Genomic DNA, 12,541 nt, shown 5'->3' with positions numbered 1-12,541 from the left:
TGAAAAGGACATAGAAGCAAGCTAGGACTCAAAGAGAAACTTATAATGGCTCTAGAGTAGAGTAAAAAAACTATAAAAAAAAAGACTCAACAAACCTCTAGCTTTGGAACTTGTTTTCACACTTATTTTAAATTGAAATTTCATAACTAAGATTGGTATAAAATAGGAACCAATTATAGCACAAATTTCGAGCCAAAACAACAAGCACACTTCCCTTTCACTCTTTTTTCTGGACTCTGATTTTCTACCAACTTGTGTGATTTTTCGTATTTTCTCCTTTTATTAAAATCAGTTATTTGTTTTTTTATAACTTTTTTCCGGATGTCTAGAAAATTCAGTAAAAGTTTCAGCTCAAAATTCATAGTGACCAATTCTCAATAATTTTTACAAGTTCATATGTCCAAGCTGCCAGCACCAGTGATTTCAGACTTCGAATTTTTTTTAGCATGGAATATTGATTGCTTTGGGCTTACTTTCAACCTTCCTATGTATGTTGAACTCACTCGGCTTTTTTACCACAGTTTTAGGAGTTGAATATTCACTTAGGATCAAAATTTCAGCCAGCAATTCATTCACCAAAACTCAAATTCACAATAGACACAATCATAAGAAAACCTAAAAGTTCAAGAAAAGGTTCACAATCAAAGACTCTCTAAGAATTTTGCATGAACATGTTAAGGACTAATTAGCATGCAAGATTTGACACAAATAAAAAAAATAGGCTAAAATAATTTCATACACTCATGAACAAATGAGTTAGACAAAGAAACAAGAAAAATAAAATTCAACACAACATGAAAAATCTTATGTGACAAGTTTCATGACTAGACATGACTTCTATGACAAAACTACAATAGGTGAACAAGTCACTCTAGATTTTTGAGGTTTTCTTCTACTTTAATGTTTTTGTAAGAATTTTATGGTTTAGGTTTCAGCCACAAAAAATAGCAAGACAAAACTCAAAGGAACCTAAACTCAACACAACTCATGGTTCAAGAACATGAACAAGAAATTTGAACCATCGAAAATCAAATCTAGCTTCTATAGCAAGATTAATCGGTGGAAATTCTAAAGAATCATGCTAACAACATTTAGCACAAGACATGTGAGGAGATACATGGAGAAAAATGAAGAAACAACAATGAATGAGAAGGTAAAGCTAAAAATTAATGGAGGTTTAAGGAGCACCTACTTGAAGCTCTTGTGCTCTGATTACGTCTTGATCAAGCTCCATTGGAGCTTGTAGGCCTAGGATCTTCTTCATCAATGGATTCCTTTGCTTCTTGGAAGTTGAATGGCAGCGGAATGGAGAAGGAAGAGAGAGAGGATACGCCACTTCAAGGAGAAGATGAGTCTAGAAGAAGCTCACCACCATAAGAGGCCATGGATAAGAGCTTGGAGGAAGAAGGAGATGAATGAAGGGAGAAGAAGAGAAGAGCACGAAATTTTGTACTCTAAAAGAGCTCTGAAATCTGAAGTTTAATTTTCAAATGATCAAAGTTGAAAAAATGCACACACATGGCCTCTATTTATAGCCTAAGTGTCACACAAAATTGGAGGGAAATTTGAATTTCTATTCAAATTTCACTTGAATTTGAAATTGAATTTGTGGAGCCAAATTTTGGAGCCAAAAATTCACTAATTATGATTAGTGAATTTTAGCTATGGTTTAGCCCACTAATCCAAGATCAAGTCCAAGATTCTCCACTAAGTGTGCTTAGGTGTCATGAGGCATGTAAAGCATGAAAGACATGCATAAAGTGTGACTATATGATGTGGCAATGGGGTGTAGAAAGAAAATGCTCACCTCTCCCTCTAAGATTTAATTGGATTGGGCTTCTCCCAATTCAATTAAATTTATTTCCAACCACACACATCAAATATTCACTTAATGCATATGAAATTACAAAACTACCACTAATTCAAAAACTAATCTAGGTGCCCTAAAATACAAGGGCTGAAAAATCCTACATTTCTAGGGTACCTTACATATATTGTGGAGCCCTAAATACAAGGCCAAAAAATAATGAAACTTTAATCTAATATGTACAAAGATAAGCAGGCTCATACTTAGCCTATGGGCCCGAAATCTACCCTAAGGCTCATGAGAACCCTAGGGCCTTCTCTTGCATCTCTGGCCCAATCTTCTTGGAGTCTTCTATCCAATGTCCTTGCGGGATAGGATTGCATCATGACTCAGAGTCTATGGTTTGCAAACTAAATAAATCCATCTATAGTTTGAAACAGACTTTTTGTCAATGGTATTACAAGTTCCAAAGTCATTGCCTCGTATAATTTTGAGGCAAATGCAGTTGATGATTGTGTATATCACAAGTTCAGTGGGAGTAAATACTTATTCTTGGTATTATATGTCGATAATACACTGCTTGCTAGCAGTGATACAGGCTTCTTAAAGGAGACTAAAACATTTCTGACAAAAAAATTTGAAATGAAAAAATCTTAGGGAAGCCTTTTTTGTGTTAGATATTAAGATACTAAGAGATCGCTCTCAATGTATCCTAAGAATGTCACGAGAGAGTTATATCAATAAGGTCCTAGATAGATTCTGTAGAAGCAAAGCTTCAAGAATTATTTTGATGATGCCAAGGAATTTCAAAGATCATTAAAGATGAATTTCAAGGAAGAAGAAAGCAAGATGTCAAGCAAAGCAAAGATCTCAAGATAAGAATTAAGATAGACTCTTAGAAAAGTTTTTGAAAAGCATAAATGATTGGCCAAGTGAGTTTCTATCTTAACAAAAACTTTTCCAAGCATTTTACTCTCTAGTAATCGATTACAAGAGGTTGTAATCGATTACTAGTGGCCACAAAGCTTTTTGAAAATGTTTTCAAAGTTTTCAATGCTGTAATCGTTTACCAGAGAGGATTTTCGAGAAAATCTGCCAACAGTCACAACTTTTCATTGGATTTTTGAATGGCCATCAAAGGCATTTAAATAGGTGACTTGGGCACGAATTTTCTTCAGAGTTTTCATTGTTCACAAAAGGCATAATCCTCTCAAACAAAAATCAGCTATCTTCAAAAATTCCTTGGCCAAACACTTGTGTTATTCAATACGGAATTGAGGGCTTCATTGTAACATCTATCTCTTTCAAGAGAGATCATTTCTTCTTCTTCTTCTTACTTCTGAAAAAGGGCTAAGAGACTGTGAGTCTCTTGTTGTAAAGCACCTGAGCACAAAGGAAGGGTTGTCCTTGTGTGTTTCAGAAGGTGTAAAGGATTTGTGAGATAGTGGAACTCCCAAGCGGATTTCTTGGGGACTGGACATAGGCAACGGACTTTGCCGAACCAGTATAAAAATTGTGTTTGCACTTTCTCTTCCCTTAAACTCTTTTATTTATTATTGCTTATTGTTTCTATTCAGTAAGTTTAATTTGAATTATTATTTAGGAATTCATTTTAAAAGGAATCTTGGGACTTGGGTTAAAATCAAAGTAGAATTTTTAATTAGGGAATAGTTTGTGATATCTTAATTCAACCCCCCCCCCTTCTTAAGATATCTAAGGCCACTTGTCCAACAAGTGGTATCAGAGCTTCATTCTTGTACAAAGTTTAGAAGCTTCAAGAATTAATGGCCTCATCAAACTACTTGTTCCCCGAAGGCAATTCAATTAATAGGCCTCCCATTTTTAATGGAGTGGGTTACCACTATTGGAAAACCCACAGGAAAATCTTCATAGAAGCTATAGATTTAAACATTTGGGAAGCCATAGAAATAGGGCCTTATATTCCCACCATGGTTGCTGGAAATACAACAATAGAAAAGCCTAGGGAAGATTGGAGTGAGGAAGAAAGAAGACTAGTACAATATAACTTAAAAGCCAAAAACATAATTACATCTGCCCTAGGAATGGATGAATACTTTAGGGTATCAAACTGTAAAAGTGCAAAGGATATGTGGGATACCCTACAAGTAACACATGAAGGCACAACAGATGTTAAAAGATCTAAGATAAACACATTAACTCATGAATATGAACTATTTAGGATGAATGCAAATGAAAGTATACAAGGCATGCAAAAGAGGTTCACACACATAGTTAATCATCTTGCATCTTTAGGAAAAATATTTCCAAATGAGGATCTAATAAATAAAGTTTTGAGATGTCTAAGTAGAGAATGGCAACCCAAGGTAACAGCCATCACAGAATCTCGAGATTTATCTAGTATGTCTCTTGCTACATTATTTGGAAAATTACAAGAACATGAAATGGAGTTGCAAAGACTAAATCAACATGAAGAAAATGATAAGAAGAAGAATGGAATTGCTCTTTAAGCCTTATCTTCAATCCAAGAAGAAAGTGATATAGAAGATTCAATTGACTTGGATGATGATGAAGAACTTAGTCTCTTTGTCAAAATATTCAACAAATTTCTTGGGATGAGAGAAACTCAAAGAAGACAAAACTTCAAACCTAAAAGAAGGATTAAAGAATCATCTCAAACTCGAAGATGCTATGAGTGCAATCAACTCGGACATCTGAGGGTTAATTGTCCAATCTTTAAGAAAAGAATGGAGAAATTGGAAAACAAAAACATTGGAGAAAAGAAGGCAAAGAAGGCCTACATCACATGGGATGATAATAACTTAGAATCGACTGATGATTATGAAAAAGAAGTGATTAATCTATGTCTAATGGGCAAAAACTATGAAAGTGACGAAGAGGTAACATCTTCTAACAAATCTATTTCTTTTGATGAGTTACAAGATGCATTTGCTGAATTACATAGCAAATCTATTAAACTTGCAAAACTTGTTTCATCATCTAAGAAAACTATTTCAGATTTAGAGAAAGAGATTTCAAAGATAAATAAAGAGTTAGATCATCTTAAGTCTGAAGTGTCAATCTCTAAATCAAGTGATAAAGTTCATGCTTCTACTATGACTATTGAAAAACAAAATTCGTGTGAATGTTGTAGTTAATATGTAGAAGAAATTAAAAATCTGAAAAACTCACTTGCCAAATTCTCAAGTGGCAAAAATAACCTAGATATTATATTAGGAAAACAAAGATGTATTTTTGATAAAGCAGGGATTGGATATAAATCAGAAAAATGTCAAAAGTTTTATAAAAATTTCTTTTCTTCCACACAAAAATATAGTTCTCCTTTCATTACATGTTTTTACTATGGAAGAAAAGGGCATGGCATATCTACATGCTATTTTAGGAAAAATTGCAGCAATATTAAAATGATTTGGGTCCCAAAAGGATCCATTGTTCACACTAACACTCAAGGACCCAATAAAGATTGGATACCTAAGTCACAATATTGATCTTGTAGGAACCCTTGAGGAAAAAGTGGTACATAGATAGCGGGTGCTCAAAACATATGATGGGAGATGCATCAAAGTTTACACATATCTCTCCGAAGAAAAGCGGGCATGTAACCTATGGTGACAACAACAAAGGTAGAATTCTTGGAGTTGGAAAAATAGGTACAAATTCTTCAACCTCCATTGAAAATGTTCTACTAGTTGAAGGTCTTAAGCACAACCTGCTTAGTGTTAGTCAATTGTGTGATAAAGGCTATCTGGTATCATTTGATTCTCAAAAATGTGTCATTGAACATGGACATGATACAAATATAAAGCATATAGGGTTTAGAGTCAATAATGTTTACATGATAGACTTAAGTCAAAAACTAGGTGATAATCAATGTTTTCTTAGCAAAGATAATGATTCATGGCTGTGGCATAAAAGAATTGCTCACATTAACATGGAACACTTAAACAAATTAATTTCAAAAGATTTAGTTGTTGGTTTGCCAAAACTAAAATTTGAAAAAGATAGACTATGTGATGCATGCCAAAAGGGAAAACAAACTAGAGCTTCATTCAAATCCAAAAACATTGTTTCAACTACTCAACCTTTACAATTACTACACATTGATTTGTTTGGCCCTTCTAGAATCATGAGTCTTGGAGAAAGTTACTATTCCCTTGTTATAGTTGATGACTATTCTAGATACACTTGGACATTATTTATCACTCATAAGAATGATGCATTTCAAGCATTTAGGAAACTTGCAAAAATGATTCAAAACAAGAAAAATCTCAAAATTATATCTATTAGGAGTGATCATGGGGGTGAATTCGAAAATAAAGAATTTGAATTATTTTGTGATAATCATGGCATTGAACATAACTTTTCTGCACCTAGAACCCCTCAACAAAATGGAGTTGTTGAAAGGAAAAAGAGATCTTTGGAAGAAATTGCTAGAACCTTATTAAATGGCACTCCTCTTCCAAAACATTTTTGGGCTGAAGCCATTAATACTGCATGATATATCATGAATAAGGCTTTAATAAGACCCATTTTAAAGAAAACTCCATATGAACTGTTTAATGGTAGAAAACCTAACATTTCACACCTTCATGTTTTTGGTTGCAAATGCTATGTATTAAACAATGGAAAAGAAAACTTAGGAAAGTTTGATGCTAAGTCAAATGAAGGAATTTTCCTTGGTTATTCCTTGCATAGTAAAGCTTATAGAATATATAATAAGAGAACTATGACTATTGAAGAATCTATTCATGTTTCCTTTGATGAGTCTAATGTTATTCCTCCAAGAAAGGATATTTTAGATGATATTGCAGAATCTTTAGAACAAATGCATATTTATGGACAAGATTCTAAAGGAAAAGGGAAAGAAAGCAATGAAGATCCTCCAGAAGAAGCCAAATCAAATGATGAACTTCCAAGAGAATGGAAAGCTTCAAGAGATCATCCACTTGACAACATTATTGGTGATATCTCAAAAGGGGTAACAACTAGACATTCTCTTAAAGATTTATGCAATAATATGGCTTTTGTGTCTATGATTGAACCTAAAAATTTAAATGAAGCCATAATAGATGATCATTGGATAGTTGCTATGCAAGAAAAACTAAATCAGTTTGAGAGAAACAATGTGTGGGAACTAATAGAGAAACCTGAAAACTACCCCCATCATAGGAACAAAATGGGTATTTAGGAATAAGTTAGATGAACATGGCATAATCATTAGGAATAAGGCTAGATTAGTTGCAAAAGGATATAATCAAGAAGAGGGAATAGATTACGAAGAAACATATGCTCCAGTTGCAAGATTAGAAGCCATTAGAATGCTTTTAGCTTATGCATCCATAATGAATTTTAAGCTTTATCAAATGGATGTTAAAAGTGCTTTTCTAAATGGCTTAATTCAAGAAGAAGTATATGTTGAACAACCCCCAGGTTTTGAATTGTCAGATAAGCCAAATCATGTTTATAGATTGAAAAAGGCTTTATATGGTTTTAAACAAGCCCCTAGGGCATGGTATGAATGACTAAGCAAATTTCTTTTAGAGAAATATTTTTCTAGAGGAAAAGTGGATACCACACTGTTCATAAAGAGAAAGCATGACAATATTTTGTTGGTTCAAATATATGTTGATGATATAATCTTTGGATCCACTAATGATTCATTGTGCAAGGAGTTCTCTCTTGATATGCAAAGCGAATTTGAGATATCGATGATGGGAGAACTAAATTACTTCCTGGGGTTACAAATCAAGCAAACTGAAGAAGGTATATTCGTCAACCAAGCAAAATACTGCAAAGAATTGATCAAAAGATTTGGGATGGAAAGTGCAAAGCACATGGCTACACCTATGAGTACTGGTTGTTACTTAGATAAAGATGAATCCGGTCAGTCTATAGACATGAAACAATATCGAGGTATGATTAGATCTCTTCTCTATTTATCTACTAGTAGACCGGATATCATGTTTAGTGTATGCATGTGTGCTAGGTTCCAATCCAACCCCATACAATCACATTTGAGTGCAGTAAAAAGGATCATAAGATACCTATTAGGAACAATCAATTTAGGATTATGGTATCCTAAGAACTCAACATGTAACTTAATAGGATACTCTGATTCTGAATTTGCTGGATCCAAAACTGATAGAAAGAGCACAAGTGGGACATGTCAATTTATTGGATCTGCTCTTGTATCATGGCATAGTAAGAAACAAAATAGTGTTGCTTTATCTACTGCTGAAGCGGAATATATTTTTGTTGGCAATTGCTATGCCCAAATTTTATGGATGAAGCAACAACTATCTGACTATGAAATCCTTCTTGATCATATACCCATTAGGTGTGACAATAAAAGTGCAATCAATCTATCCAAAAATCCAGTTCAACACTCTAGAACCAAGCATATAGAAATTAGGCACCATTTCTTAAGAGATCATGTTCTGAAGGGAGATTGTGTTCTAGAATTTATTGATACAAAGAATCACCTTGCTGATATCTTTACAAAACCTCTCCCTAAGGAAACATTCTTTGCCATTAGGAGAGAATTAGGCCTCTTAGATGTTAGTGATTTGGATAAATAAGGATTGATTGGTTGATTGAAACATTTGTGTTTACTGATTGCTTAAGTTTGATGTTTTAAATTTCCTCGCACTTTGGCTTTTTGATGTTGCCAAAGGGGGAGAAAAAATAAAGAACTTAGAAATCAAGAGAGCTTAAAGAAAGGGGGAGTATAATCTCCAAAAGAAAAGGGGAGTATTTGTATATAGTTGTATATACTCTCTTGATTTCAGGACTTGTCATCATCAAAAAGGGGGAGACTATAGAAGCAAAGCTTCAAGAATTATTTTGATGATGCCAAGGAATTTCAAAGATCATTAAAGATGAATTTTAAGGATGAAGAAAGCAAGATTTCAAGCAAAGCAAATATCTCAAGATAAGAATTAAGATAAACTCTTAGAAAAGTTTTTGAAAAGCATAAATGATTGGCCAAGTGAGTTTCTATCTTAACAAAAACTTTTCCAAGCATTTTACTCTCTAGTAATCGATTACCAGAGGTTGTAATCGATTACCAGTGGCCACAAAGCTTTCTGGAAATGTTTTCAAAGTTTTCAATGCTATAATCGATTACCAGAGAGGATTTTCAAGAAAATCTATCAACAGTCACAACTTTTCATTGGATTTTTGAATGGCCATCAAAGGCATTTAAATAGGTGACTTGGGCACGAATTTTCTTCAGAGTTTTCATTGTTCACAAAAGGCATAATCCTCTCAAACAAAAATCTCTTATCTTCAAAAATTCCTTGGCCAAACACTTGTGTTATTCAATAAGGAATTGAGGGCTTCATTGTAACATCTATCTCTTTCAAGAGAGATCATTTCTTCTTCTTCTTCTTCTTCTTACTTCTGAAAAAGGGCTAAGAGACTATGAGTCTCTTGTTGTAAAGCATCTTAGCACAAAGGAAAGGTTGTCCTTGTGTGTTTCAGAAGGTGTAAAGGATTTGTGAGATAGTGGAACTCCCAAGCGGGTTTCTTGGGGACTGAACATAGGCAACGGACTTTGCCGAACCAGTATAAAAATTGTGTTTGCACTTTTTCTTCCCTTAAACTCTTTTATTTATTGTTGCTTATTGTTTCTATTCAGTAAGTTTAATTTGAATTATTATTTAGGAATTCATTTTAAAAGGAATCTTGGGACTTAGGTTAAAATCAAAGTAGAATTTTTAATAGGGGAATAATTTGTGATATCTTAATTCAACCCCCCCCCCTTCTTAAGATATCTGAGGCCACTTGTCCAACAGATTCGTCATGAAAGACAGTAAATCAGGGGATACCCCGATAGTCAAAGGAGACAAATTTAGTCTCAAACAATGCCCTAATAATGACCTTGAAAGAATAGAGATGCTAAAGATTCCTTATGCGTCAGCAGTAGAAAGTCTAATGTACGCTTAAGTTTGCACTCATCCCGATATAGTATTTGTAGTAGGAGTTCCAGGCAGATATTTGAGTAATCCTGGATTGCAGCATTGGAAAGCAGGCAAACGTGTGATGTGTTACCTGAAGAGAACAAAAGGATATATGCTCACTTATTAGAAGTTTGAGAATTTGGAGATCATTGGGTACTCAGACTCTGATTTTGTTGGATGTCAAGACAACAAATGTTCCACATATGGATACATATTCATGTTGGCTAGAGGAGTTATCTCTTGGAAGTATGCTAAATAGACTCCCATAGCTTCTTCAACCATGGTCGCAGAGTTCATAACTTATTTTGAGGAATCCTACCATAGGATATGGCTGGGAAATTTTGTCATTGGCTTGGGTGTGGTCGATGGCATTGAAAGACCATTGAAAATTTATTGTGACAATAAATCGACAGTTCTTTATTCCAACAACAATAGGAGTACAACCAAATCAAAGTTTAATGACATCAAATTTTTTGTGGTTAAGGAAAGAGTTCAGAATAAACAGATTTTCATAAAACATTTAAGGACTAATGATATGCTAAATAACCCGCTTACGAAAGGTTTGGTACCTAAAGTTTTTCATGAGCACATTGCTCATATGGGTGTAGTTCCTTATAGTATCTTAGTTTAGTGGGAGTATCATTTATGTTCTATGTTTTATGTCTTTTAGATATTTGTATAGATTGAATTTTTTATAAAATAAAGTTGAGATTTATCATTTCATTCTGAGTTTGTTTGGTTTGCAATATTTATGTTGTGTTTGGATTGATCTTTATAAAGAATAAAGTTTGAACTAGTTTGAAATGAACATGAATAAGATCACATTACATGTTATTTTTATGTTGTTTATCCATATTTGATCTACGTCATCAAGTATATGTGACATTGGTGATCATTGTGAATACTATATAAGATGGACTAGATTGTTTAAGGGAAGTCTAAAAGTAAATAGCATATGGTTGCACGCCTAAAGAATTTTGTAGTATAAATGGTTAGAGTTAATATGAAGTCCAAGTGGAAGGTTGTTAGGAATTTTATAATTCATAATTAATTAATAAATGTGAGTTGCATATTATATTAAACATTTATATTAGTTATTTACATTTTTTATGGGTTCAATATAAGTGATCTAATTTGGTAAGTCTATTAGATTATTATTAGAAAATTAATATGGGCTTAATAAGTGGAACCAGTTTGGCCCGTTAAGGAATAATGAAAACTCTAATAGGTTAAAAACCTAAAGTATGGTTGTGGTCCCTAATACACCAAATCAAGAAACAGTTTATCTTCTTCTCATCTAACGAGAAAACAAAAGTCCCGAAAAGGAAAACGGTGATTTGGTTGAGGAAAAAACCAAACCAATTGCTCCATATAATTGTTAATTTCATTGCATACTATGGATCCAGATATTCTTCATAATCCCTCTTGATAATATAACATAATGTGGTTATTGGTATTTTATAAAGATCTCCTAAAATTCCAACAAGTAGTATTTCAAGGATCAAATTGATAGTTTACTCAATAAAAAAATGTAAAATAATAGAAAAAATTACCTTCCAGGTTTGACAACACCACTGATATTATTCAAGATGGTCAAGGAATGTCTTTGTGGTCGACCTATTCCCATGCCAGTTATCATACCCTGGATGCCACCATCATCAATAAGAATCAATTTGCATTATATGTTTGTAACTAATAATCATGGATAAAAGACATGTATAGCAATGGGGGGAGATCTTAAGGGCTAAGCGCTCGTGCTTTTCTATTAATTATCATATAAAAAGTATATATATGATTCAATTTTTGAGATAGAGTACGGACAATCTTATTGAACTAATGTTATTACACATAAAACATAAGTTCAACCAATATATATATATATATATATATATATATATATATATATATATATATATATATATATATATATGTTATGATATTTCACATTCTTATGTTTTAGAAAGAATATATATCATATCAAATTTATTTTAAGATATTTTTTAGTTATGCCTTACTAACACACTCTTATTATAAAAAATAAGAGTATGTATTAACAAGTTACACTAATATGTATTTTAAGATATTATTTAGTTATATCTTCCTAATGCAATCATCTTTAAAAATAAAAATGTGTATACTATCAAAATCATATATGTGTGTGTGTGCGTGCGTGCGTGCGTGTGTGAGAGAGAGAGAGAGAGAGAGAGAGTGGGTGAGTAATTGGTATGCACCTCAAAGGCATCTCGCGTGTAACTGATCAAAGTTGGCAGAGCTCTTGAACCCATCTTAACATCAGCTCCAATTGTCAAGTTTTTGTACCTCACTTTGATACTTGGTACATCCAATCCAACCGGTATGCACCTCAAAGGCATCTCGCGTGTAACTGACCAAAGTTGGCAAAGCTCTTGAACCCATCTTAACATCAGTCCCAATTGTCAAGTTTTTGTACCTCACTTCAATACTTGGTACATCCAATCCAACCCTTTTGCATTCAACCACACAAGTAATTTTAATGCAAAATCACATATAAACCCTTTCATGCATGTAATATTACAAAATAAAGCCTCAATTGTTTTTTTTTTCAGTTGCTCATATTGATTTTTAAAAAGTATTTAAGCTTGTCAGGCACATGCATTTGATGATCAACATGGTTTACTTTGGAATCTTGTGTCTTTCAGCTAAAAATATATATAGATAAATCAAGTCTTCTTTCCCAAAAGTTTGAAACAATTCTAACCTTCTCTCCGTTCAATATATAATTCTTTATATTATT

The 12,541-nt window shown here is 33.2% G+C and overlaps 1 protein-coding gene across 1 annotated transcript in view; it reads right to left on the bottom strand.

The window, feature by feature from the left end:
• LOC106795059 (ABC transporter G family member 31-like) overlaps positions 1 to 12,140 on the bottom strand; it is a 31,999-nt gene extending 19,859 nt beyond the window's left edge. The window contains exon 1 of the mRNA XM_014763594.1: positions 12,000 to 12,140. Within this exon, the coding sequence (XP_014619080.1) occupies positions 12,000 to 12,140 (141 nt within the window). The remainder of the gene's footprint in view (positions 1 to 11,999) is intronic.
• Between the last annotated feature and the right edge of the window lie 401 nt (positions 12,141 to 12,541).

This window comes from Glycine max, chromosome 11, assembly GCF_000004515.6.
Source record: "Glycine max cultivar Williams 82 chromosome 11, Glycine_max_v4.0, whole genome shotgun sequence".
NCBI classification, from domain to species: Eukaryota; Viridiplantae; Streptophyta; class Magnoliopsida; order Fabales; family Fabaceae; genus Glycine; species Glycine max.
This window is presented reverse-complemented; position numbering and strand designations above follow the sequence as displayed.